The sequence below is a fragment of the Doryrhamphus excisus genome, chromosome 8, assembly GCF_030265055.1.
Source record: "Doryrhamphus excisus isolate RoL2022-K1 chromosome 8, RoL_Dexc_1.0, whole genome shotgun sequence".
Lineage (NCBI taxonomy): Eukaryota > Metazoa > Chordata > Actinopteri > Syngnathiformes > Syngnathidae > Doryrhamphus > Doryrhamphus excisus.
Window position 1 is genome coordinate 17,288,826 of NC_080473.1, and position 27,844 is coordinate 17,316,669.

At 40.7% G+C, this 27,844-nt stretch overlaps 2 protein-coding genes across 4 annotated transcripts in view; one reads left to right on the forward strand and one right to left on the reverse strand.

Annotated features, from left to right (window-relative positions):
- The window catches only part of pcp4b (Purkinje cell protein 4b), a 28,379-nt gene extending 27,104 nt beyond the window's left edge, over positions 1-1,275 (forward strand). The window contains exon 3 of the mRNA XM_058080551.1: positions 798-1,275. Coding sequence (XP_057936534.1) covers positions 798-928 — 131 coding nt within the window. The 3' untranslated portion in view covers positions 929-1,275. The remainder of the gene's footprint in view (positions 1-797) is intronic.
- Positions 1,276-4,013: 2,738 nt separating this feature from the next.
- The window catches only part of LOC131134243 (cell adhesion molecule DSCAM-like), a 108,269-nt gene continuing 84,438 nt past the window's right edge, over positions 4,014-27,844 (reverse strand). For 2 of the 3 annotated variants that reach the window (XM_058079296.1, XM_058079298.1), the window contains 23 exons: positions 27,404-27,583; positions 18,247-18,443; positions 18,069-18,165; positions 17,549-17,677; positions 17,292-17,459; positions 16,799-16,869; positions 15,495-15,738; positions 14,523-14,669; positions 14,191-14,346; positions 13,538-13,671; positions 13,271-13,424; positions 13,049-13,166; positions 12,567-12,733; positions 12,381-12,479; positions 11,971-12,159; positions 11,604-11,894; positions 9,440-9,616; positions 9,317-9,347; positions 9,131-9,246; positions 8,888-9,052; positions 8,094-8,294; positions 7,056-7,358; positions 4,014-5,203 (listed from right to left, as the gene is read on the reverse strand). In XM_058079296.1, the coding sequence (XP_057935279.1) occupies positions 4,761-5,203; positions 7,056-7,358; positions 8,094-8,294; positions 8,888-9,052; positions 9,131-9,246; positions 9,317-9,347; positions 9,440-9,616; positions 11,604-11,894; positions 11,971-12,159; positions 12,381-12,479; positions 12,567-12,733; positions 13,049-13,166; positions 13,271-13,424; positions 13,538-13,671; positions 14,191-14,346; positions 14,523-14,669; positions 15,495-15,738; positions 16,799-16,869; positions 17,292-17,459; positions 17,549-17,677; positions 18,069-18,165; positions 18,247-18,443; positions 27,404-27,583 (3,977 nt within the window). In that variant the 3' untranslated portion in view covers positions 4,014-4,760. The remainder of the gene's footprint in view (positions 5,204-7,055; positions 7,359-8,093; positions 8,295-8,887; positions 9,053-9,130; positions 9,247-9,316; positions 9,348-9,439; positions 9,617-11,603; positions 11,895-11,970; positions 12,160-12,380; positions 12,480-12,566; positions 12,734-13,048; positions 13,167-13,270; positions 13,425-13,537; positions 13,672-14,190; positions 14,347-14,522; positions 14,670-15,494; positions 15,739-16,798; positions 16,870-17,291; positions 17,460-17,548; positions 17,678-18,068; positions 18,166-18,246; positions 18,444-27,403; positions 27,584-27,844) is intronic. The other variant, XM_058079297.1, reaches the window with a different exon arrangement.

Sequence of the window (27,844 nt, forward strand, 5' to 3'; positions counted from 1 at the left end):
CGGATTATAGTCAGGTCGGTGTTTCAGAGGGGATTAAATACTGGAGATCAATCTGCCAAGCATTGACCTGAGAAACAACTGCTCTGACTCCACTATTTTAATGACGTTCCAGAGGAACATGGATGGACATTTGACCTTGTGATGCTTCCGCTCTATATCAGTGATCTCCATGCAAAGCCACAAATGAAGTGTTTGTGTCACTATCGATGTGAACACAAATTGAATGCAAATGTGAGTGTGTGTTAATGAAATTGGTGAAGAGGTTATATATGCTAACTCAATACTCAATCAGGGAAGTGGAGCAGGAGTGAGCTGGAAGACTAAAGAGGAGGTTAGAGAGGACATGCAACAACACATCATGGCTAGCATTTTCCTCAAGAAGTTCCTCAAGAAACCAAAAAATGATGCAGTGAAGGGTTCTCCTCCCATTCCGTGTGGGAGTGATATGTTTTTGGATTCTTAAGTTTAGCAGAAATAAATTTCAATCTCTAATCCTTGCATAAAGGTGACCATAGGGGTGTTATTTCATGTCTATAGGTCTCTAATAATGGTTCATTCAGTCATTTTCTGCCACTTATCCTTACGAGAGTCACGGGGGGTGCTGGAGCCTATCCCAGCTGTATTCGGGCAAGAGGCGGGGTACACCCTGGACTGGTAGCCGGCCAATCACAGGGCATCTAATAACAGTAAAAAAACATATTTTGGTTTGGCTGAACAATCCAGCGCTTGGTAGGACTGTCAGAAGAAGATGCAATGGACAAGGCAACCCTTACTTTCCTATCTTTCTCCCCCCCCAGACGCGTCCAAGACGAACCTCCCGGAGGACTTCGACATTGACATGGACAACCCAGAGACCGAGAAGGCGGCAGTCGCCATCCAGTCGCAGTTCAGGAAGTTCCAGAAGAAGAAGCGTGACGAGAAGTCCTAGTGGAAGACCCAGTGACATTTGCATGAGTCATACCTTTGTAGTTTGAACTCATCACTGGCTGTGATAGAGCTTTGGCGGAATGCAATAGCCTTGTCTGTGACACATCTCTTTATGATTACATTTCTATTTATTACTCATCAACTGCTGTATTTATCAAACAAGTGTTTTTTTTCTTTGTCTCATGTTTTTGTTCTTGTCCCCAGATGATAAATATTGTGTTAGTAGATGGAGCAAATTATGTTTGTTAGTCGACTTAGCCAACTGCATCCTTCAACTTAATCCTTTGTCCTAAACCGCATGGTACTATCAATGTACACTGAATGAATAAAGACTGTTTGTGGAACATGTGCACGGTGTGTGTATACTGAATTACAATACTAAACTACAATATTCCACAACACAGAAAAAGACTTTCCCTATGTGATAGAGACATGAATTGTACCTGAGTCTCTGCTCCTTGTCACTTTATTGGCCTCCAGTTTGGTAAGTGACGCTGTGACATGCACCGTTGGCTAGCGCAGTGTTCGCCTGCTCTCCAAAATTAGAGTCCTAAGTGTCAACAACTGTAAAAAAAAAAGTTACGTTACCATTAAAAGACAATCGGTCAAGACAAGCAGAGCAGTCAGTAGAGGCTGAGCAGCGCTAAATATGGCCGACTCATAATTAAAACCTGGAGGTGAAGGAGCTCCATCTGTTGGACCTGCTTGGCCCTGATGCAAGTGGACTGTAACAGTAAGGAAATGTTAGAACATTTGGGATTCTCCTCTCCTCTAGGCTCCAGCATGCCCGCAACCCTTTGTGAGGATAAACAGTACAGAAAATGGATGGATGGATTCTCCTCTTAAACATGAGCAGGTTGCAACATTCCAAAAACGTTACAATTAACAGCTTCTGTTCTTGTTTGTTTTTTCTGCTTTCTTCCTGGGTGTTCCACCCTGAGGACCTTTAAAAATAAAGATTATTTAATGTCATTTGAAAGGCCTCATGCAGAGAATAACGTTCATATCTATTGGGAAGCCTGCTGTGCACTGTTCACCGTGTTTGTCATCCAAAAGACTCCCCTTGTGTTCTTATTTTACAAAATACGGAAAGTCTGCATTCCAACGTTTAAAACATTGTGGAGAAAAACGGTGCTTTAATTTAATTTAAAAAAACTAGTTGTAAAATACTTAAACTCTATGCTACTAAAATGACATTATTCTTCCTAATATTACAAGTCTATTCTTGTAAAAATTTAGACTTTTTTTCATCTTGGAATCTGACTTTTTTCATTTAATATTTTGACTTTATTATCGTAAAATTACAGCTGTTTTTGCTTTATTTAATTTTTCCAACTATTTCAACTTTCTTTTTGTGATATGGCGTTTTTCCATAATATTGTAACTCTCCCCCAAACAAATATATAACTTTATCTTGTTTTTTTTTTCTCAAAATATTACAACTTTATTACAACAAAATTACAACCTTTTATATCAATTCATATTTCTTCTTTTAGGACTACATAAACATTGAAACAATGTAAATAAACGCTCCAAAAAAATAGTGAATGAGTTAAAATGTGCCAGTTACAGCATGGAGAATATGTCTTCCGAATTCAACAAAGTGGGGGGTCCCGGCGTTCATGTGAGCTTTTCATCCTTCAATGTGACGCTTGTAGCCATCAGAAGAGACATCAAGACTGAACAGAACCGCCGTCTTTCATGCTGAGGATCCAGGACGGACCTGCACTGTAGCACTAATGATATGCTGATATATGCACTCAAATGGGGAACATTTGCAATGAAAATGAGACTGTAAAAATTCATAGCTCGCCTTCTGTTCTGCCCCAAAATAAAGAACACGGGGTGATGGTAATTGAGGCAATTTCCTTTTCTTCTCACGGTCAGTAAATGCAACATTTAAAGGGCTGAACAAATGATTGCAGCTTGACAAAAGGGCAGAGAAATTTTCATGTTAATTTAGTTTTCTTAATGTCTCTATGCTGCAGGAATCCATTTCACACTGTGTGGTTCATGTTTAATCATCTGTGGAGTCATTTTCTGGATTACAGTAGATCCTGGCTAATCTTATGGCTTACCTAACAAATACACACATAAATATATATTTTTTTTACACTAATGATGCCTGGATTAGGCACCTCCACCTCCAAACCCTCCCTGCTAGCTTGACATTGATGGTCTTCTCCAATTTCACATCAACATTTGCAATAAAAGCGACTGTTGTAATTTGATTCACCTCTAATTGCCATTGTTCATTCACAATGAATGAAGCTAACAAGCTAAATGCCTAAAAGAAGTTGTAGTTGACATTCATTGCTTCTCTACAGTATATCCAGTGGTGTTCATCATGACAGCGTACACTTGATCTTGCGTGCGTGCGCACTGGCATGAATAATTCATCGTGTTCCAGAAGGTGTACGCCTGCAAGTGACACGTATACACACTGTGGAATAGACTCCAGCAGGCTGCAGGGTCACCCTCGATGTGTCAGTCCAGCTTGTCACAAAGATGCTGCTTCTCTCCTTTTCTCTCCACCTGCTCAAAAGTTGGCTCAGTGAGGCTGGGCATCAATAAAGGGTGACGTCATAGCGCCCTCTGTTGACCAAAGCAAACATTTCTTCTCACAGGAACTCTTTTGTTGAAAAATATGTTTATTTGATATTTTTATTTACAATGATTCATAATAAGACTGTGTAAGGTCCTTAACTATCCATTTATCTCACTCAGGATTATATACAGATGGGGGAGCATACTAGAATATTATTATATATTATAAATTAATACATTAATTTTTTGCAAAGTGTAGTTTTCAAAAATTTATCTTTTTAATTATTAGTGTACATATGATATATTTTATTTTGCGCAATTTGATTTTTTTAATGTTAATTGTTGAAAATTACTGGTAATAAATAAATCTAGCAAAATGTAGTTTTTTATATATTTTTTTTCGTTAACAAAAAAATGTACATTTAAAATGAAAAAAAATAAATAAAATTTTAGGTCCTGGCTGCCACCAAGCTGAAGACGTCTCATTGAGCATGGATGGCTTGTTGGTAGGCAGGTACCTCAGGGTTGGATTGATTGTGCAATATTCCTTGTGTGTTACTATTAAAGGACAAATTCTACAACTAATATACTCTTTAATCATGTTGTGTCGAGCTCATGCCAAAGGACTCAATAACAGAAGTGTGCAAACATGACTAAGGACTTTATTAACCAAATCATTTTCCCCGTAATATCCACAAATAAAAGTGATCTCTTTATATATATTCACATTGTATAATTATTATTTTTTCATAGTGACAAAGAAAACAACCTTTCTTGTGATTCCCCCGCCATGCAATCAGTCGCCAGGAAAGGTTGATAAACATCACGATTGATCAGCATCGGCGTCACGCTCCTCTCATGTCATAGTGCTAAAAACCTTGTCACGTTTCTTCAAACAATGAAAATAAATGATGAAAGCTTTCAGAGAGCTTCCTCCATTACACTTTGTTTTTTTTATATTTTCTTTTTTTATATAACAATCATAATAATGACTTTAATCGTCCTTGATATAAATTCAATAGTATTTTTTTAACCTCTTTCTCAATTATTAAATAAATCATTTTGGCAATCCTCGTATGTTTAGAATAAAAGAACAGTCAAGTAGAAAATAAAAAAAGAGAACAAAAAGTGTCAAAGCAACACAGCGAGAGGAAAGAAATGACCAAAAGAAATGTGGACAGTGAAAGAAAGCGAGAAAAGCATCACCATCAGAAAGGTCTCTATGTACAACAAAGAGTGGAAAAGCATCCATGGTCCAGCAGGGTGTCCGCACTGCCACCCCAGCGTTATACCAGAGTGTACGACTTGGCATACGGGTTGTTGCTTTGCTTCAGGTGTCCTCTGGAGTCTAGCAGGGACTCCTGGGAGGTGCTCAGCTTGGCAGCCTGTGCTTGGGCCAGGTCTCCGGCAGGCGGGGGGGCAGCCTCCGCTCGGACTTCGCCCCGAGCCTCTCCTCGTTCCCGGACATCCCTGTGCGGGAGGGTGGACGCCGTTCCCGGCTGCCACTGCTGCACCTCCCTGGGTGAGGGCACTTCCATGGGGGTGGGCTCCATCGGAGGGGGCCTCTTCAGGGTGCGGCTCCTCTGGGGCTCCAAGCAGGTCTGGCCCATGGCTCCACTTCTTGTTTCTCCTGTAGCACCGGCGCTGCTGGCCCCTCCACCTCGGGGCACGCCACGATTCAAAAGGAAGTCCATGCGGAGGTAAGGCGGCAGGTGAACCAGCTCTCCTCCTGACCGACAGATAAGACAGTCATTCATTTATTTATTTATTATTTCATCCTGTTAAGCTGGAGCCTATCCCAGCTCACTTAGGTCGGATAAGTAAGGGTACACCCTGGACTATTCTTTCATTTTCCACCGCTTATCCTCACGAGGGTCGCGGAAGGTGCTGGAGCCTATCCCAGCTGTCTTCGGGTGAGAGGCGGGGTACACCCTGGACTGGTGGCCAGCCAATCACAGGGCACATATAGACAAACAACCATTCACACTCACATTCATACCTATGGACAATTTGGAGTGGCCAATTAACCTAGCATGTTTTTGGAATGTGGGAGGAAACCGGAGTACCCGGAGAAAACCCAGGCATGCACGGGGAGAACATGAAAACTCTACACAGAGAATCGAACCCAGGTTTTCCCGATCTTGGCCCCATGTGGCCCTAAGGTCAAACAAATAAATCAAAAATATTACATAATTTGGAATAACTTGGTGGATGTTTGGTATGAAAAAAATGACAAAAAACAATCCTCATGCTTATTAAAGTGAAAAAGAACACAGGGCCTCACGGTGACCGAGTGGTTAGCATGTGGGCCACAATCTCCACTCGGGCTAGAGTTTGCATGTCTTCCTTGTTTGGTAGGTTCATTGTCATATATTCTAAATTGTCCTTAGGTATTAATGTGAGTGTGATTGGCTGGCGGCCATTCCAACCCCTACTTTATGGTGAGAATATCAATGTAGGGCACTGTTACAGTCAACATGCATAGGGGCCAAGTGGGACAGTGATCATGGATTCTGGATATTTTTTGCATCGAGGTTGTAATGTTTCTCAATGTCACCGTGTCGAACGTTGCGATTAAACGGTTTCAAATAACATTCAGTACGCTCGGTCATCTACTTCAGCTGTAAAGAAAATGACCTTTCAACTCAATCCGTCTGTTTTTTGTGTGTGTGATCTCTTTTTAAACCTCTCCGCTCCAGGCTGCGCTCCAAGATTTGAGAGGCGGTTAAAAAGTGCTGAGCTGGTTGCTTGGGAAGGTGAAGAAAGCGTCCACCTCAGCTCTGGAAGATGGCCAATTAGACTTGAAAGAGTGGATTTTTATTAATTGCCTACTGATACATTATGAAGGTTGAACTATAAGGCAAATTAGCCCTCATTCCAATGTCTTGACATCATTTATTCAACTTATGAGTCATTTGGAACGTGTAAATGAACTACAAATGTTGAAAAATGTGCGAAAATAAACACAATCTATCTTACTGTCAGCCCACTGGAGTCTGAAGGCCAAATTGGGCCAATGATGACACTGAGGAGACCATGCTGCTGCTGATACGGCTACCCTCCCTTTGACAAAATAACTCTCATCCTCCATCTTTCCTACGGAGTACACTGCACCGCTTCGAGCACGGTTGGGGCATTCTGACATCTTTTTCCGTCTCCATTTTTAGCATTGCTTCTGCTTAAAATTGACTACACCGAGAGCGGGAAAATCTCATTAAAGTCACATTGTGACACAGGTTCACCGCGGGGCTCTCAGGGATAGTGATTCACGTTACTATTATTCTAATCTCATAGCAATCTTTGTCTAGCCAATGTCATAATAACTGATATAGCAGAATATAAGAAAAAGAAAGACGGGATTTTTGAATGAGCATTTTTGCATTTGCAATTGCTGCGCAGGTACCACTATAGTCTCCTCGGCGACCTTGAAGGATGGATTACTGGATTCCCACATACATTATCTCAGGTATATCTCTATTAACACTTGTAATAACGATGGCAGTCCGAACATCACCCAAAGAATTTTCAGCACAACCCACAGGGGGCGTATAAATGATCATGTGAAAAAAAGACATCCATACCGGGTCTGTGCGCCTTGGGTACGGCCATGGTCATAACCCGGCTGACGTCCTGAGGTTTGGGTGGCGAGGCGGTGAAGCGGCAGATGCCCGACTCGGACGGCGTGCTGGAAGTCAGGCTGTCGGTGTAGTCGTTGGTCCCCGCCGTCATCTGCTCCGACGACGTGTCCGAGATGAAGCACTCTGTGATGGTGAACTTGGCGTGGCGGAGCTGCTCCTCCATCTTGGCGTGCTCGTAGGCCCTAGCCAGCTCCTCGTAGGTGGAGGAGGCGCTCTCGGTTGACACCATGCTGCTTCGTGCTCGATCTGAGGGTGGAGCATGTGCAGGGTGGCAGTTATCATTAATAACTGGCAGGCGGAGCGATTGCATTTATTAGACACTTTTATGCTTCATTTGCATGTGCCCAAGCATACCTTGGTCAATCACTGTGTGGATTATTTCTTTGTATTTATTTCCATTACGCAAGGTGGTGGATATCATTTATAACAGGCAGGAGGCAAAGCTGCATTAATTATGTGACATGTTTACACTGCATTTGCATGTGCCTGTGCGTGAGAAAGCATGCCATAGGCTTTGACTATATGGTGCATTTCGACTTGTTGTTACTTTCTTATAATGCAAAGTAGCGTTATCATTAATAACTGGTGGGGGAGATATCAAGGACATTTCATACAGGACTCACTTCCACCACACCTGTGAATATAACTATGCATAAGTGAGCACATTCATTTTGTGGCTTTTTTGAGTTTTTCTGTTTGCGTCTGTTATACATGGTGGTGTCTATCATTAATAACTGGAGACTAATCAATCGTATCACAAATCAATGTAATTACATGACACGCCAGTACTTTATGAGCAGCAGGTGCACATGCATGAGCAAGCATACCCTGGGTTTTGACTCTGTGACTTATTTTGAGTCTTTATTATTTTTTTTTTAATGGAGGGTGGTGGTTACCCTTAATAACTGGTGGGAGGGAGGAGTGATTACAATACATAACAATGGCGCCACATTACCTACTGTCGTATTACTGGTCGCCTACCTGTGTCCTGTGAGGGACTGACACTGTAGCTGTCACTCTCCTTGTCCACAGATCCAGTGGCGCGTGGCGTGGGGAGCCTCCAGTCAGTGGTCAGTGTGTGGGAGGAGCTGGTGGGGTGTGGCCTATTAAGAGTCCACTGGCTGGCGTAACGGCTTCGTGCGGCGGCAGGACCGGCTTTGGCAGTGCGTCTGGCAGTGGGGTCTTGTGGCGGAGCGAGAGAGAGAGAGAGAGAGAGAGAGGTGGCAAAATTGATTTATTCAATATTAACGCACTGGCCACAACATTAGGTACATATATCTCAGGGGTCCCACAATGGTGTATTGGGAGTGGAGCTCACCTTGATGCTGGATTTAAAAGGTGCTTTTAGTAAGCTTATGTATTTGTAGCTTTAATGCTGCACTTGTTCAGACCTCCGGGCATTATTTTAAGATGTATAGCAAAGCCTTTTTTCTTTTACAAAGCTGTCCTGCCTGAAGAGGTGGGAGTATACACGGGGTGGGCTTATCTAAACTAAGGCCGGTTATACACAGGTTATACACGGGGGCTGCGCCATTAGAGCCAATTGAGCAGACACAGCAATGTTCAAACCAGGTGAGACCATGTCAAGAAGCAGTAGAAAGACCACTACTCTTCATCAGTTCTGCTTCAGTGGAGCAGATAAAGTCAGTTACTTTGATTACATGAGGGCACCCTCCACTGACCCACAAAGGTGCTTCCATGAAACACACACCCAATCAGTACACACAACATACAGTGAGAATATTATGGAAAGAAGTAATAAAAAGAGCACTAACAATGGTGGGACTCACTGGTTCCGGGCCTGGCATCGGACACGTCCACCAGTGGTCCAGTGGCTTGGGAAAGAGACTGGTAGTGGACTGTATGTGTTACTGTGGACGACTTCTGTTTGTTCGTGTCACCAAAGTCGTTATCTGTCAGCAGCACTGTGGACCGATCATCTAGAAGATCCAAGGATGAAGAGTTGAAATAGCACATTCAGTCAAGGAAATGTCTTTCTCATGATGATGACGTCTTACCGATGGTCTCCATGGTGTCCCTCTCCTCAATGAGCAGCTGCGCTCTGGGAATATCGATGTGCATTCTTAGGGTCTGTTGCTGCTTGTTCACATTTTCAGGCGTTCGAGTGTTCTTACTGAGAAGAGAAAGAGATTATTTCTACTGCTGCATTGTACAACTCATGCATTAAGATGGAAAGTACCAACCTCATGAGCATTTCTGCTAAGCTTTTGGCATCTGTAAAGTCGACAACAAGAGCAAACAGAGGTGTTAGCACAATAGCACAAGAAGATATTGAAGATATTGAAACTAAAATACTGGAACCCAACCTCTGAGTCTTTTGAGCCTCTGCTCCCTGCGTCTCCTCTTCAGCACCATAAGCATGATAAACACCAGCACAGCCACCACCAGGATGGACGTGATGGTCACCACCATCTTCAGACCGCCGCTGCCTGACATATTGTCTGAGATGGGGTCACCGGTTTTCAGCAGAGGAGGAATGGTACCTTGGAAAAGAACACAATTAAAACAGGAATACATTAAAAAAGACATTAGTTTCCATTAAAATGTATGAAAGTAGCTGTTATGTGGAGTGTTTCATGTTTCTGTAGGCCTTTTGGTTCTGCGGGTTCTCTGTAACACTCACACAACACAATGCAATGCAAAGCAATGCAACTAATGTAACGTAACGTAACGTAACGTAACGTAACGTAACGTAACGTAACGTAACGTAACGTAACGTAACGTAACGTAACGTAACGTAACGTAACGTAACGTAACATAACATAACATAACATAACATAACATAACATAACATAACATAACATAACATAACATAACATAACATAACATAACATAACATAACATAACATAACATAACATAACATAACACAACACAACACAACACAACACAACACAACACAACACAACACAACACAAAATAACGTAACATAACGTAACGTAACGTAACGTAACGTAACGTAACGTAACGTAACGTAACGTAACGTAACGTAACGTAACGTAACGTAACGTAACGTAACGTAACGTAACATAACATAACATAACATAACATAACATAACATAACATAACATAACATAACATAACATAACATAACATAACATAACATAACATAACATAACATAACATAACATAACATAACATAACATAACATAACATAACATAACATAACATAACAACGAAATGTAACATCATGTCATGTAAACGTTCTTTTGATTGAGTTAAGAGTAGAAACACCATCTTTAGCTGTATGACGTTTGCAGCAGAGTGTTTGCTTTTCTTCCAGCATTCAAGCTGTCAAAATGACACCCACGGAAAAAGAACAACCACGCACTCATGCTGACAGGCAGCTTAAAACGTCGAAAAAAATATTAAAAAAAATCCTCAAAGTAAATGAAAAAAACCTTTAAAAACCTAAATGTCGCTCTCATCACCTCCGTTAACGGGTCCTGTCAGTGTGAATGCGTAGGAGAATAAAAGCTACACAATAAAAATGTGGAGAAACCTTCTTTCGTACTCCACTGGATGCAAAACAAAAAACTTGTCAGTTTGGACCAAAGCTGACAAAGCAGCTGGAAGGAGTCGAAAGTCCAAATTTAACAGAATCATCGAAACGTAATTGAATGGATGTTGTCTGCAGTATTACTGTAACAGTAATAATCATAATAAAACAGATTTTGCATGATTGTTTTAAACATGATTGTTTTAATGCTGCATGGCATTATTATTATTAATATTATTATCATTTAGATTCCCATAAAATCATATTTAAATATATTACATAATAATACATATGTTACATATGTTATATATTACATACATAATACATATGTGGACATATATGTAGACCTCACAGCTAGGAGACCAGGGTTCAATTCCACCCTCGGCCATCTCTGTTGGAGTTTGCATGTTCTCCCCGTGCATGCGTGGGTTTTCTCCGGGTACTCCGGTTTCCTCCCACATTCCAAAAACATGCTAGGTTAATTGGCGAGTCCAAATTGTCCATAGGTATGAATGTGAGTGTGAATGGTTGTTTGTCTATATGTGCCCTGTGATTGGCTGGCCACCAGTCCAGGGTGTACCCCGCCTCTCGCCCAAAGACAGCTGGGATAGGCTCCAACACCCCCGCGACCCTCGTGAGGAAAAGTGGTAGAAAATGAATGAATGAATGTTTTAAACATGATTGTTTTAATGCTGCGTGGCATTATTATTATTATTATTATCATTTAGATTACCATAAATTATTATAAATTACATTTAAAAATAATATTACAGTAATTTCCCATGGAACTGTCTGAATCTAAAGTATGTGGGACTTTCGGGCCACTACTCTCCATTTTGCTCCATATTGTGCCTTGCCGCGCCACTGCGTCATGTGTGTGTGTTTTTTGTTGTATTTTAACACACAAAATGCACAATACAGAGGATTGTTGGTAAAAATGTATACATGACAATCACGTTTTGTTACTACTCACTTCCATCCGCATTCAGAGTGGCAAAGGTGACCTTCTTTTCCGCTGAGCCAGCACTGTTGACGACCTTCATCTGTAAGTCATACCAGGTGGCCTCCTGCAGATCGTACAGGACGTACGTCTTGGTCAACGTCGGCCGCTGGGCGGTGGTCCAGGTGGCCGAGTCCACGGCCTTGTACTCCAGTATGAAGGAGGTGATTGGACAGCCGCCATTGTTCCAGCCGACCAGGTTGAGTCTTGCTCGAGTGGAGTTGATGCTGGTGAAGAGTTCATGTTCTTTGGCAAACTGGGGCTCTGATGAACAGACAGACAGATGGTTGAGCAGCAGCGGCTTACAAAAGGACACCATCAGCATCTTTCATTCCAGTACCTTTCCCGTGGGTTTTAGCCTCAATGATCTCACTGATTCGCCCCGGCCCAACTGCATTCTGGGCTGTCAGGGTGAATTTGTACCAGGTGCCGCACTTTAGGTTTTCAAGACGGTACGATCGTTCGCTTGGGCTGATGGGGAAACTGCCCCACTGCTCGCTATTGTCCTCTGAGTACTGCAGGATGTAGCCTGGAGATGACACAATGATAGAGTACATGATGTTCCATTTCCGGTTTAGCAGGCTGGAGGCTGACCAGTCAGCCAATTGCAGCAAGTGACACTCTGTGGTGATGTTAACGCCAATTTTCTGACCTGACATTAATTAGCAATCACGAGGACCATTTGCTTTTGTAGACCATGCACAAAAAACAGACTAATATTTAAACTAAGCTATCAAATTGTTGATCTACCTCTGATAGAGCTCCCTCCATTGTCTCCAGGTATCCATGACAACGTGATGGATGTGGTGGTGGTCTTGGTCACTGTGAGGCGAGGCTGATCAGGAGGCACTGTAGATGTGAGGTTCAGGAAACATCAGAACTTGACATGGTGGCGACTTTAAAACAATTTCTGTGACACGTCCATGGTGACCCTACCTTGAACCTGCAGGTTAAGAGTGATCTCATCCGAGCCCCAATTGTTGCTGGCCACACAGCTGTAGTTGCCGGAGTCCTCGGCTTTGACAGTGCGGATGATGAAGCTGCCATTGCTGTGGACACTTCGTCGACCATCTACCAGGACAGGAGTAGGAGTCCCATTGGTGCTGTAACAAGACAACATCAAATATACAATGAATTATCTCTACCACACTGATTATTATGCAGTCAAAACTCCCAAGTTAGGGAGCTTTAGGGGCCAGAGGAAGCCAATCACGTCAGAGCCCCAAGGATGACCCACCCACACACTAAAGGTGCAGGGCGTGGTAGAGTGATGGGGAAGAAGGGAGGTGGAAGGAAGGTGAAGTGAGATAGAGGGGAGATGTGACGCAAAGGGGGGCAGCCACCCCCCCTACCCCTTGGCCCCATGTATGTAGCACCACTTTCTATTTAGATAAAAGCAGCACCAACATTTTACTTACTTTCCTTTGAGCCACTTGATCGTGGGGGGAGGGTCTCCTACGGCTTTGCAGGGTAAGACAATGTCCTTCATCCAAGGGGTGGTCACTGTCCCGTTGAAGGTTAGAATCCTGGCTGGAGCTTCACAACACAGACATGCAGAGAAACAGTGATGTGTGTGGTGGCGAGTATAGAAATACACAAAGAACATGTCAAAGAGTGTGAACTACATCTGATGGTTCTACCTTTAGCCAGAGGCTCCACCGTGATCTTTTCACTGTTGTTGCCATGACCAGCAGCAGTCACAGCCGCCACCCAGATGCTGTACTGCCTGTTACGAGCCAGGTTTGGTATCCGATAGAAGTATGCATCAGGAGAGGCCTCAAACTCACTCATCACCTGTGGAACACAGAGGGAGAAAGGAATACTGTATGACTGTGCCACAAAAAACACATTTTATGATCCAAGAAGCAAACTGGACTGAGGATCCTGTGGCACACAAACACTATTACCATCGGATGCAGGTTCGAGCAGAAAACAATGTATTTCCTGATGATGCCATTGAGCTTGAGGGGAGGCAGCCAGGATACGAACACCACAGAGCTGCTGGATGCTGCAGCCTTCACTCCTGCAGGGGGACCGGGAACTTGAAAGGGAGAGGGAAAACAATTCCAATTAAATTCAGAACTGAATATGTTGAAACTAATAATATACTGGAATCCAATAAATACTTCCTTTTAAGTGTTTGAAAAAATATTTCTTTCATTTTCATGTTTTCATTATTTGTTTCTTCAACAACCTGAACTCTTTTTTTTGGGAGAGAATATACCGTTTTGTCCACAAAAAGTATTAATTTTTTTTTATTTTATTTTTTTTACAATATACAATTTTAAATCCGTATGGGAAATATGCATTATTTTTCTTGAAAACATACATACAAGTAAATATTTTCTTGAAAATATACAAATTAAAAAATATATATTGAAAATAGACAACCTTTTGTGAAAAAATATATTAAAACATATGTGAAAAATTATGTATTCTTTTCTTAAAATTAGACAATTATTTTTTAAATATAAAAAACTCTAAAAAAATATATATAAATTCAGTGCTTAAATCCTGAACTCAGTATGTTGAAAGAAAACATGCATTTTATTTTCTGTACCATCTTCCTTGGTGCGCACGTAGATCTGTTCACTGCGGACACCGTCTCCAGCGTTGGTGAAGGCCAACACCTGGATGCTGTAGTTGGTGTACTTCTCCAATCCATCCAGCTCAAGAGATGGCTGACTGGTGGTGACGTTACGGATTTCTCCCAGTTCTGACACACAAGGGAAATGCAGTTCAATATATCAGCATGGTAAATGTTCACTATAACAGACTGTACAACACTGTCCTCTAGTGGACAATATACGCAGAACAGGCTACAATGTCGTTCTGTACACTAATTATCTTGCATTGATCCGTGCATAATATGAGTATTCTATATGTTAATACCTCCATCAGGCAGGTTGGCCCAGTAGATGACTCTGTAGCCCTGCAGGTTACCATTCAAAGCCTCCCTGGGCAGCGGGATCCAGGACAGGGATATCACCTCTGGAGACTTGGCCACAGCCAGCACATTCTCAGGAGGCCGCGAAGGGACTGAAGACACAGAGAGAAAATTAAACTAAATAAAACTAAAATACGAGGATAAACATATGCTTACATGACAAAGAAAACAAACTTTGGTTGAGACACATTGGTTAGTAATTGTTCATGTTGATGTTGCTCTGTAGTTTACAGTACTCAATCATCACCGCAATGAGCAACGGATTAAGGAAATTAAAAAAAATAGGAAAAATTACTCGAAAAAAAAACTTAAATATATATATATATTATTTCCTTAATATAAATAATATTATATATATATTAATATGTATATATATACATATATATATATACACACACACATATATATGTGTATATATTTTTTTTTCTCGAGAATTAAATAAAAAAACACTGTATTAATCTTGCAATAATCTGAAATCATATGTACAAAAACTGTATTTTCCCCTAAAACAAGAATTTATTTTCCTAGGAAATATATATGCATTTTCTCAGAAAGTATACTACTTTTTCTGGATGAAAAATCCAATATTTAAACAAAAACCGTTTTCAAAATAGTAGTAGTTTTAATCCTCAAAATATCTTAACCTTTTTTTTTTTACGCCTTTGTGGTTTACAACAATAAAATGGTTAGGCAAATGTTAAAGAACACTATTCCATGTGTGCTTACAGTGTCCACTAGGTGATAGCATTTCACCATAAATGAAATGCTTTACAGTAGATTTTGCCTTCAGGGCCCGCTGAGGTAAAATGTGGGATCTGGCTAAGCTTAAACCAGCACACAATAAGAAAAAAAGCTCATAATAAGATCAAACATCAGAAATGTGTATGGCATCTTCATTATGCAAAAACCCTGCTTACCGTCCTCCAGGGTTTTGGTGACCACCTGCTGCGAGGACGGTCCGGTCCCAGCTCTGTTAGCAGCTTGAACGACCACACTGTACTGAGTGAACTTCTTCAGGTTGTCCAGGACGATGCTCTCTGTGGTGTCTCCTGTTGTGTCCACGCTGATGATGGTAAACTGGTGGTTTCCCCCAGGGCTGTACTCTCTGTAGCCCACCTGGTAGCCTCGGATCACGCCGTTCTGCAGGTGCTTATGGGGCGGCTGCCAGAAAAAAACGGAGGGAAAACAATGTTAGTGAATAATAGGTTTCCGCAGGAGCTTACAGTGACGATAATCTTATGTCGACTAAAATAACACTACAGTTACAGATTGTTTGTGTTTATAAGCAAAATATATTTTTTCTGCTAGACCACAGTAAAAAAAGAATGAGCTGTAGTATATTACACTGGTCATCTAATAAATACCTTACATCTTAAATTACAAGTTTATTCTCATATTCATTCACTCATTTTCTACCACTTATCCTCACGAGGGTCGCGGGGGAGCTGGAGCCTATCCCAGCTGTCTTCGGGTGAGAAGCGGGGTACACCCTGGACTGGTGGCCAGCCAATCACAGGGCACATATAGACAAACAACCATTCACACTCACATTCATACCTTTGGACAATTTGGAGTCGCCAATTAACCTAGCATGTTTTTGGAATGTGGGAGGAAACCGGAGTACCCGGAGAAAACCCACGCATGCACGGGGAGAACATGCAAACTCCACACAGAGACGGCCAAGGGTGGAATTGAACCCTGGTCTCCTGAGGTGAGGTGAGGTCTGCGCGCTTACCACTTGTCCGCCGTGCAGCCTTATTCTCATATTTTCCTCTTTTTTAAAATAAAAAAATACAAATTTTCCTAAAATAAAAATGTTTTCTTGAAAAATACAAAAATATGACTTATATTAATGAATTATTAATTATGGGATACGTAGTTTAATTTATAAACTGTTCTCATAATTATATTAAAAAATAATAAAATATGCTTTTTTCCTCAACAATGGACAATTTTATAAACTCTTTGTGGAAGCCTTTTTCATTTTTTGCAATGTATTTGTATCGTTGTTAAATTACATGTAATATTACAATATTTACGTTAAATTATATGTTAAATATGTTTTTGCCTTTAAAATATATTAATTATTTTGTTTTGTGGAAAAAAATTGTTTCTGAAAAGAAGTATTTTTTTTTTCTTGAAAAATCACATCTTTTTTTCCAGAGGCCACACATCTTATGCATGACATCTGGCTCATACGAAGATAAAGAGTGACGTGTACCTTCCAGGAGACCTTGATGCTCTGAGGAGAGGTGGGCTCCAGGGTGACATCTTGTGGAGGACCGTCGGGAGCTGCAGGATAAAACCCAGTCAGTCAGCATTACTGGCCACTTGTGTCTAAAGTGACACAGATGATCTTCCATCAAGGGCAATTTATTTACTTTACATTCATGCATTTTCATACATCAGATCACTAGAGGGGGCTGTTGAGGTAAAAAGGGATGGCCTGAATACTTGCCATCCACAGCAAGCACCAGTGGGGTTATGGTATATATACATATACATATATTTAAATGTATACATATACATATATGTATATGTATACATATACATATATGTATGCATATATAAACTAAAAACTAAATTTATAAACTAAAATAAATAAATAAAATAAATAAAAAGAAGATAAATACCGCTACAGTATATAAGCGCTTGCTCAAGCAACACTGAGGAGGAAAATGTACTCTCATACAGTAAATAATTTGCTCACTAACCGGCTTCATCAGTGGTGATGGTGAGCTCGTTGCTCGGGTTGCTGTTGCCAATGATATTCTTTGCCACCATGCGGATGTTGTAAGTGGAAGAGGGGTGGAGGTCGATGATGGTGGCCTGGTTGAGCTGCGGCGACACGTCTTTGGTAACTTGGGCTGATAACCATGATGCTACCGAAAACACCAGGGGAAAAGACAGGCTATATAAAGTGTTTTTACGCCCTGGGATGGATTCTTCTTTATTTATTATTATTGACTACCTGATTTGTTCTTGCACTCTATGTCATATCCTGTGATGGGGCTGTTGCCATCAAAGCCCATGGTCCAGCGGAGAGCGATAGTCCTGTCCTTGACCTCACGGATCTCCACCTCAGGGGGGTCGGGAGGCTCTGGGGTAAAGTTAAAGAGACTGCGTACAGACAACTAGACAACAGGCAGAAAGTAAAGTTCGTTTGGTTTATCTATAGCTTTCCAATAGTCTATTAAGTCTTGGCTATGCCCTACATTTCGTTTAATGGCAGCCATGTTTTTCAACCAATTGTGCTTCCTTATATGGGCGTGCCAGGGTACCGGCTGCACAAGCTGAGCGGGACCAATCACAATGAGCAGGCATGCCCAGAGGCGGGCCATGGTAGAATAAATTAAAACAGACCGTTTTGGAAATCCAAGGAAATGCAGCTGGAATAGGTACAGATTCTGGAAGATCTCGAAAGCTGTGTAGCTGCTCTATAAGACTCCACAACTCAATACAAAAGGACAAAAAAAATTGGCTTATTCTACCTTGCACTGTCAGCTGTATGATTCCTCGATCTTCCCCAAAGGAGTTGATGGCATGGCAGGAGAAGAAACCAGAGTCCTCTCGTACAGTGGGCATAATCTGCAAAAAAGTTTCTCCAATTATTCTTCCACAAGCTAAAAACACGTTTTTTGTCAGACACTTTGACAAAAAAATACCCACCACCAGCGTGGAGATGACTTCGTCTACCACCTCCTTGACTGTGACCACGTATCTGCTGGTTTCTGGGTTGATGATGCGCTCCTCCTTCTCCCAGCGTACCATGATGGGCTTCTCCCCGTGCGCTATGCAACTCATCCTCTTCTCCTCGCCCTGCGTGGCCAGTGTCGTGTTGGGGTACGACGTGATCATAGCCGGGACTGGATGGAGATGGAGAACAGATGTTAAAGTGGTCCACACATGCATTACAGACCTACAGTCTCTACAGTAGCACACACTGGGGCCTCAACACACAAACATTATCCAGGTTTCAGATGCTGAACTTGAGAGAAAAATCCGGTTAATGCAACAAAACGCGTATCGGGAGAGCAGCAAAGCGTACAAATGTATCAAAGGTCAAATGCATGTATTTACTTGCATGTTTTGCTTGTTCTTTGGCTTTTCTTGCAATTCTTATTCCAGAGGGTGCAACCAGTGGTGTTAAGGTTCTTCTTTCTCTTTCGGCTTTTCCCTTCAGGAGTCGCCACAGCAAATCAATCTCCTCCATCCAACCCAGTCTTCCGCATCTGTCTCTCTCACACCAACTACCCTCATGTCCTCCTTCACTACATCCATAAACCTCCTCTTTGGTCTTCCTCTAAGCCTCCTACTTGGCAGCATCCTTCTACCAATATATTCACTATCTCTCCTCTGGACATGTCCCAACCATCTCAGTCTGGCCTCTCTGACTTTATCTCCAAGGCCTCTAACATGTAATGTCCCTCTGATGTACTCCTTCCTGATCCTATCCATCCTGGTCACTCCCAATGAGTGTTAAGGGTGTCACCTACGAATAAGTGGATAACTTATTTTTACATTTAGCTCGATATGCTCTGCTTGTGACCTCACAGCTAGGAGACGAGGGTTCAATTCCACCTTCGGCCATCTCTGTGTGGAGTTTGCATGTTCTCCCCGTGCATGCGTGGATTTTCTCCGGGTACTCCGGTTTCCTCCCACATTCCAAAAACATGCTAGGTTAATTGGCGACTCCAAATTGTCCATAGGTATGAATGTGAGTGTGAATGGTTGTTTGTCTATATGTGCCCTGTGATTGGCTGGCCACCAGTCCAGGGTGTACCCCGCCTCTCGCCCAAAGACAGCTGGGATAGGCTCCAGCACCCCCGCGACCCTCGTGAGGATAAGCAGTAGAAAATGAATGAATTAATGCTTTCCTTGTTTTTTTGGCTTTTTGAGACCCTCATTACTATGGAAATACATAGCAGCCTGAACCAATTGTTTTAAAGGAGTGACCATACGCATTGTCACTTGTCATTGATTAATAACTGTAAAATGCATATTACAGCATTTAAATATGAAAAATATGAATTTTGGGGGCTCTTCTGTGGGTAACCATTATATGCTGATAATTTTTGTTGTGTTTTGTTTTCCCATTTCTATTTATTCGGATCATTTTGTATTTAGTCATCACAGTGTTTGGGTTTATAAAAAGGATCTGCTTGGGTTCTAGTTATTTTTGAATGCATTCAAAGAAAGAAATGCGTATTTCCCGCTCCACAGCGAGCATGTAACTTGTCTCAATTCTACCAGGCCACTTTGATGACGACAGCCAACGGTAACGTGCGGCTTTTCTTGAGGAAGAAGTTGCCGAAGACAAAGAAGAAGAAAGCGATGACTCTTGACTGAACTCCCATCGCTCTGACAGTGGAGTCTGTCTGGCGGTGTGCCGTAACCACACACTCGGCTCATTATCAACACATCTTGTGAGTGTGTGTGTGTGTGTGTGTGTGATTCAGCAGAATGACTATTTGTTGCTAATGTCTCTCAGCCAGACTGCACAGGGAGTCTTTACTCTTGTTCACACCTTCTTTCATTCTGCCCTTTTCTCCTCTCACACAAGACTTTCAGCTATAATGACCAGGTAAAAAGTGTGAAGCTCCTGAATTAGATTAGTTTTCAAGCTCTGAGCGTGAATGTGTTCATCTTTATCATCTGGGATATAATAGTTATTGACTTTATTCTTATGATTGATGTCACAGCGCAGGTAAAAATGATCTTTTAACTAGGATTGGCTTCACCATATTTCCTCAACTAGTTACCCGGGGAGTGTTTATTCACAGAGATTACACAGTTTTGGTTGGCACATACAGTATATGTATATAAAATTCCTTTATTAATAAGTACTGGTAACTGTTTGGATACTACTAAATGTACGGCATCAACTTAATTGCCACAAGTATAGGCCCACCTTAACTTGGAAATTCCAAATCCCACTGAGCCTGGATGGTTTTTCTGTGCCAAAATTAAATAAACATAAAGCAAAATAAATTAATAGTTAATATATCTTAATTAAGTAAATAAAGTAAATCACACAATATTTAAAACTGGCATTAAATAATTAAAAAATAATCCAAAATTGTCTTCAAATAAAGACAAATCTCATAAAATAATCAACAATAAATAAATTGCTCATGAAATAAATAATTAGTAAATAGTTTCACTATAATTATTTCACAGTTGTAGTTAATGGATATACGTTTGTGCACATTTGAACATTGTTTCACTATTATTTCTATTTTTAGCTTTGCATTTATTTAATTTTGGCACCAATATAATTTGGTTCCCTTTTTGAAACACACATATTAACTACAACTGCAGTAAAGATGATTTAATTGACAACTGAATTAGATTAGTTTTCATTAGTTTTCTGAGCGTGAATGTGTTCATCTTTATCATCTGGGATATACGTAATAGTTATTGACTTTATTCTTATGATAGATGTCACAGCGCAGGTAAAAGTGATCCAAACCCATCTTTTAACTAGGATTGGCTTCACCATATTTCCTCAACTAGTTACCCGGGGAGTGTTTATTCACATAGATTATGCATTTGGGAATAATATCATACAATATTACATGTGTAACACAATTTATGTCAAGTGAAAGTGGAGTTTAAAAGAAAACTGTGACAAAAAGCAGCAGAACAGCATTAAGCCAGACAGACACTGTTTACTTGCCTGGGTGGGTGCTACAGTTTTGGTTGGCAGCGTAGTTCAAATGGCCTCATGTCTGTGTTTGAATGATACTGTCTTTCACCCGGGGTCGTCACAGCGACTACTAATGGGAAAATGGAGGCATCAATTTGTTGGAGGCCTTTATTTGTTCAATCTAATTGAGAAGCGACATCAATTTGTGTAGGGGACACTATTGGAGGAAATATGGTATGTTTTTCTGCGCTTGGTGGACTGTTATGACCGATACCCTAGCGAATGAATGCATCTACGTGCATGTGTTACACCAAATGTGAGACAGTGTGTGTGTGTGTGTGTGAGAGCATCTGTGTCTTTCCTGAATGTGCAAGCAGAGCGACTCATGCTCATGACACATCTTGGCCGCGCTACACGATGGAAGGCGGCGAGAGAGCATGTAACCCTGCAGCGTTAACTATGATCCCGCTCTCTCTCCGTGTGCCTCCTCAGGCTCTCACCAGGACAGCCATGATTTAATGATGAGAGAGAGAGAGACTGCTTTGATTATTCATACGCAGCAGACAAGACCGCTGGGCGGGCTTGGTGTCTCACGCACTACATTTGAATAGACACACATACGAGATGTGAGTGAAGACAAGACATGCACTGTCAGAAATGCATGAATAAAGAACAGTGCAGAAACTGGACGCTCAAATTTTTCAAGGCTTCTGAGCTTTGGCACATACAGTATATGTGTATAACATTCCTTTATTAATAAGTACTGGTAACTGTTTGGATATTACTAAATGTAAGGCATCAACTTAATTGCCACAAGTATAGGCCCACCTTAACTTGGAAATTCCAAATCCCACTGAGCCTGGATGGTTTTTCTGTGCCAAAATTAAATAAACATAAAGCAAAATAAATTAATAGTTAATATATCTTCATTAAATAAATAAAGGAAATCACACAATATTTAAAAATGGCATTAAATAATTAAAAAATAATCAAAAAATGGCATTAAATAATTTTACAAAATCCAAAATTGGCATCAGATAAAGAAATCTCATAAAATAATCAACAATAAATAAATTGCTCATGAAATAAATAATTAGTAAATAGTTTCACTATAATTATAATTATTTTACAGTTGAATTAGTTAATGAATAGTTTGTGCATATTTGAACATTGTTTCACTATTATTTCTATTTTTAGCTTTGCATTTATTTAATTTTGGCACCAATATAATTTGGTTCTCTTTTTGAAAACACACACATTAACTACAACTGCAGTAAAGATGATTTAATTGACAACTGATTACAAAAAAGTATTTTGTGCATATTGTGACAGTATATGTTCAGCTCTATATGTAAATATGAAATAATGATAAAAATGATACATATAGTTAAATTGAGCAAATTGGAAAAAATACCTCTATTCTGTTTTGAGGATGATGCCTTGTGTGTATGTGTGTGTGTGTGTGTGTGTGTGTGTGCCTGCTCTCCCCCAGATGATGGAATGTGTCAGACTGCCGGCGTTTAAAGCTCATCTCTTATTCACTGGCAGCCCCTCCCTCCCTCCTCCTCCACAACATCATCTCTCTTTCCAACACCCCCTTGCAGAAAATTGCTGATTTATTTTGCATAGCAACTAGGAATTTTAAGCAAGTCCTATTAAAAGAGTCTCCTTGCTCTGCCTCTAAATGTTATTGCTTCTTAACAGGAGGGGGCTATTTTTATTTTGCCATCTAAATTCTGAAACCTTCTTAAACTTTGAAACCCGCGGCTCATACATTGGTGTGGCTAATTTATGGCAAAATTCTCATCTTGTGTCTCCTCTTTTACTTCAGTAGTACGTCTAGTTGTTTAAATACTGTGCCGCTTGTGAGTCAGTGAGGAAACAACAGTTTGTTATTTAGCAGAAGCCAATCACAAGCTATGAGTGCAGTCATGACATTAGATAGACTGTAACACTATAACAGTCTGAATCAGGATGTCGTCTTTCAAGGAATAATAAACTCATCACGCAGCAACTTAACAATAAAAAGGTATACCTGATGGATATCCAAACATGTACCAATACGAGTTACAAATGAAAAAAAACACAACTCTTAAATTTTTGTCATAATGCATTGTGCCTGAGCAACATTCATTGGTGCCTGCTGCGGAGCTGCGATGACGTTAGCTTCCCTCAGGGCCCTGGTCTGCTCTGGCCATCAATTAGTATCAGCCGATATTTGTAAAAATATGCTGATAAATGCCTTTCACAGCTGATCCCAAAAAACGATGGCCATGCGGCGGCAACATGACAATTCATGTCATATCAACACAAACATTACAAACATTATTATGTGCTGTGTCGCGGCGACAACACCTGTATTGAGCCGTCCCTTATTGCAGTGAAAATCAACGCCAGTCTGTAAAATAACTGTTAACAAGCTAGCTGAAGCTTGTTTTTGTCCCACGGGGAAGTGGATATTGCGTACATCGAGTACATCGAGTACATACAGTATTGTCATTATACAATATTATGTCTATGGTATCAGTATCGGCCGATCTCATTTACGGATGATTGGTATCAGAATTGGCAGCATAAAACCTTGATCGAGCAGCTCTAAATTAATTATTATCAATGTTACATACAGTAAGTTATCAATATATCCCAACCCTTAACTCCTATTGTAGCACATTGTGATACTGCCTTATCATTTTCTTATTCTATTTCAATTATTATTATTTTTTTTTTTAATGAATGAAAGACATGTAGGTTGACTACATACCTCTTTATTAGTACTCATGTGAAACTTTATTAAAATATGACCATCCAAATACATATTTTTGACAGTGAATTATTACAAAAGAGGTATAGAAGGGTTATGCGACTGCAAAAAGTCTGGGAACCACAGCTGTAAAGCCATGTTTCTCAACTGGTTTGACTGTGGGACCCACAATCACTACCCAGTGACAAGTGTTGACACAAATTGCAGACATTTTTAATTCAAACTTCCCAAATGTCTTATATTTAAAGGGAGTCTACAGTCGCCTAAGTGCGCACAACTCGCGGTGGCATTCACCAACATCTGGTTTGACATTTTTTGGTCATGACCCCCCAGTAGAAAATCAATACTGTAAAGCATGATTCTGGACTGCACCAAAATTATTGCTTGGGATTTCACAGAATTTTAATTCTACTTACTTCAATTAAAATTTGAATTACAATTCTACTTCCTGTTTGCAACATGAGACATTCTTTTTTTTTTTTTAAAGAAAAAACACATTCATTTATTTATATTTTTAAAAAATTGTTTTTAATTTTTTTTCTTTTTTCTTTTTTTGGTTTTTATTTCATAATTGGTAAATGGTACATATTGAATACAGGATGTGTACAAGCAAATGTATTAGCAATTGAATTGAACAGAAAGGCAGTAGGATTACATCAGCTTTACTTCTTCCTACTTCTTTCTGTACATGTGGAAGGTTGAATTGTAACATATAATGTATTTAAATGTAACCCGTACGCATAAAGTTAGGACTGGTTTGTTTTGTGTCATAACACAACTGCAATGTAGCATTCAAGTGAACCGAACCGCAATGTTGCGCCACTGAGAGGGACAGTTGGTAAATTACAGTTTCATCCATGTTATAACACAAAAAGCTAAATATATCTAATGAAAATTGTGGGCTGTGTTGCAACAAATATCCTTTGTAGCCCAACAGGATGAACGTAATGTATTTTGCAGCTATTTATATTAATGATGCTCTTTTTCATGAAATATCATGCAAATGTGATTTTGGCTTCATTTATATTACAATATTTCCTAATGCTGCATAGCTTTTTCTCGTTCAACCTCAGCATGCAGGTGTCAGGTATCACTCTCACATTTATTTAAGTATAAAAAGGCTTTTGGATGTCCATAAAAGTTTAAATAAGGATGTACGGTTGGTTGGTTGTTCCACTTCGAACAGCTGCCAGCAATGGAACAAACAATGCAGCAAAACATGAAATAACATCTTATTTATCTTTTTAATCTCTCCCTTCATCTCTGTCAATGTAGGGAAGGAAAGCCAAACAGCAGATAAACATGCACGATGTTCTTCCCTGGAGCACCTTGTCAGCCCCTAATTGATGGATTTAAATGAGGTAGAGATGCGTGGAATGCCACGCTTCATAATACACACAAACACACACATACACATACACAAATCATGGGTGAAAACACACGCTTCTCCTGCCTAACAGGGTGCCATATGGTGTGGATGTTGACTTTAAGCTACCAAATATGGCCTTGTTTGTCAGGTGTAATCACTATAATCATGTACCAATTATGCTGCTTTGCCTTGCATTTCCACATATGTAATTATTTTATAATACTATATATAAAATGAAAGGTACTTGAGCATAATATAAACATGTTTGGGGTTAATTATTCACTAATTCAACACATGTTCTGGTCATACACAGAAATGGGGACACATGGCCTCTTCGCAGGTATAATACCTTCCAGAAGACCTACTATGCATCAGTGGCAATTTTATTACCATTTAGGGGTTACTGGAGCCCTAAACTGCAAATAATTGTGCAAAACGTATTGCTAAAATGGAGGATTAGGATTTCTGAATGATGCCTTACTCCTGCAAACATCCAAACTGTACCATGACATACAGCAGAACACCGCACTGTCAAATTGTAATACCATTACAATGCCACAGTGAAGTCAAAACGCTGCCAGCTTTTGTTCAGTGGGTGGTAGAAGGTGGAAGAAACAGGGTCAGAGGCACAGGTCTGCCTGCTGCATAGCAACTGGATTCTGTAGTCATGAAAACTGACCTATGAAAAGTCATATCTGCGTGAGCTGGGGGCACAGAGCGCATCGGGCCACTCTGAAAGCTTTGTGCGCTCTGAGGCTTCATTACACTGACACACATGAATATCCCGAACATGCCAGGCGGTATTAATAGTCAAATATTTCACTCTGGCAGGGGGAATTTCCACACAGATTATTATCTTCAGACCTCCGAAGGGCAGGGTAATGATCTTTTTTTTGGGTTTGTGCGAAATGAAGTGATTATCTTGTGCAAGTGAAGGCAAGACATGTTGCTTTGTCTGCTTGTTTCCCTTGCCTTTCACTCTCTCACGTCACAAATAAATAAGCACAAAATCCTGCACCATTCGCCAAAGATGGCGACCAATCAAGTCAAAACAAACTCTTGTTTTAAAGACATATGAGTGCTTTCCAAAATTATATTTACTATATCATAAAGGACCAGCCAATGTACATGTCAATCCATCCATCTATTTTCTATGCCGCTTGTCCTAACTAGGGTCACAGGTATGCTGGAGCCTATCCCAGCTAACATCAGGTGACAGGTGGCGTACACCCTGGACTGTCCGTTCATCCACTTTCGATGCCACTTTTCTTCACTCGGGACGTGGGTATGCTGGAGCCTACCCCAGCTGTTTTCAGGAGAGAGGCGGGGTACAGACTGGACTGGTAGCCAGTCAATCGCAGGACAAACAGTTTAGGACGGTTTAGTTTTTGCCATGTGGGAGGAAGCCGGAGTACCCGGAGGAAACCCACACACCCAATGGAGATTCAACCTCAGATCTTCCAGGGCTCCGGACTGTGTACCCACCATGCAAACCAATGGGACCCATTATAAGTCATAATCTAATTTTCATAAAGCTAAGACAGTTGAATAATGTTCCATTTCCTTTCATATTCCTTGCAGCAAAACCCTCAAAAGCCTATTTCCCAGTGAAGGTGGGTTTTACTTTGGGCCATTTGTTTGAGCTTAGGAGTGGAACCTCAACTCTCAAAGGCCATTCATTCATTCATTCATTCATTCATTTTCTACCGCTTATACTCACAAGGATCGCGGGTGTGCTGGAGCCTATCCCACCTGTCTTTGGGCGAGAGGCGGGATACACCCTGGACTGGTGGCCAGCCAATCACAGGGCACATAAAGACAAACAACCATTCACACTCACATTCATACCTATGGACAATTTGGAGCCGCCAATTAACCTAGCATGCATAAAATAGTAAAATCAAATTTTTTTCATTCATTCATTTTCTACCGCTTATCCTCACTTTCTTTAACCGCATCACAAAACAATGCAGGTGCCTTTTGCCACTAAAATATTATCGTCAATATGATGATGCATTATGATATTAATCAGGGAAAGGGGTCTTACTTTTGACGGTGAGGTACATGGACTTGCTGACATCGGCTCCCACGTCGTTGCTGACTTTACACAGGTAAAAGCCGTTATCGTCCTCCAGCACGTGTTTGATCAGCAGAGAGCCGTTACTCAGCTGCTGGATGCGAGAGCCGCTGTTCAGGAGAATGGGCTGAAACAGTGGGACGCCTGCACCTGTGGCATGGAAAGTCAACAATGGTCAGACTCCACGTATGCGCTCATAGACACCATTCTCTGCTTTTCCAAGGGACATTTTAGGTTGATGTGGACATTACACAATACCGTAACAACATTTATGCAAATATTTTCTAGTCATGGGGCAACACTGGAAAAAAATTAAACTTTGAGACAATATAAAGTGTGTGTCGTTGTGTGAGAATATCCAAACAGTGTGTCAATACTTTGTGTGGCATGGTGCCATGTTGAATTTCCAGT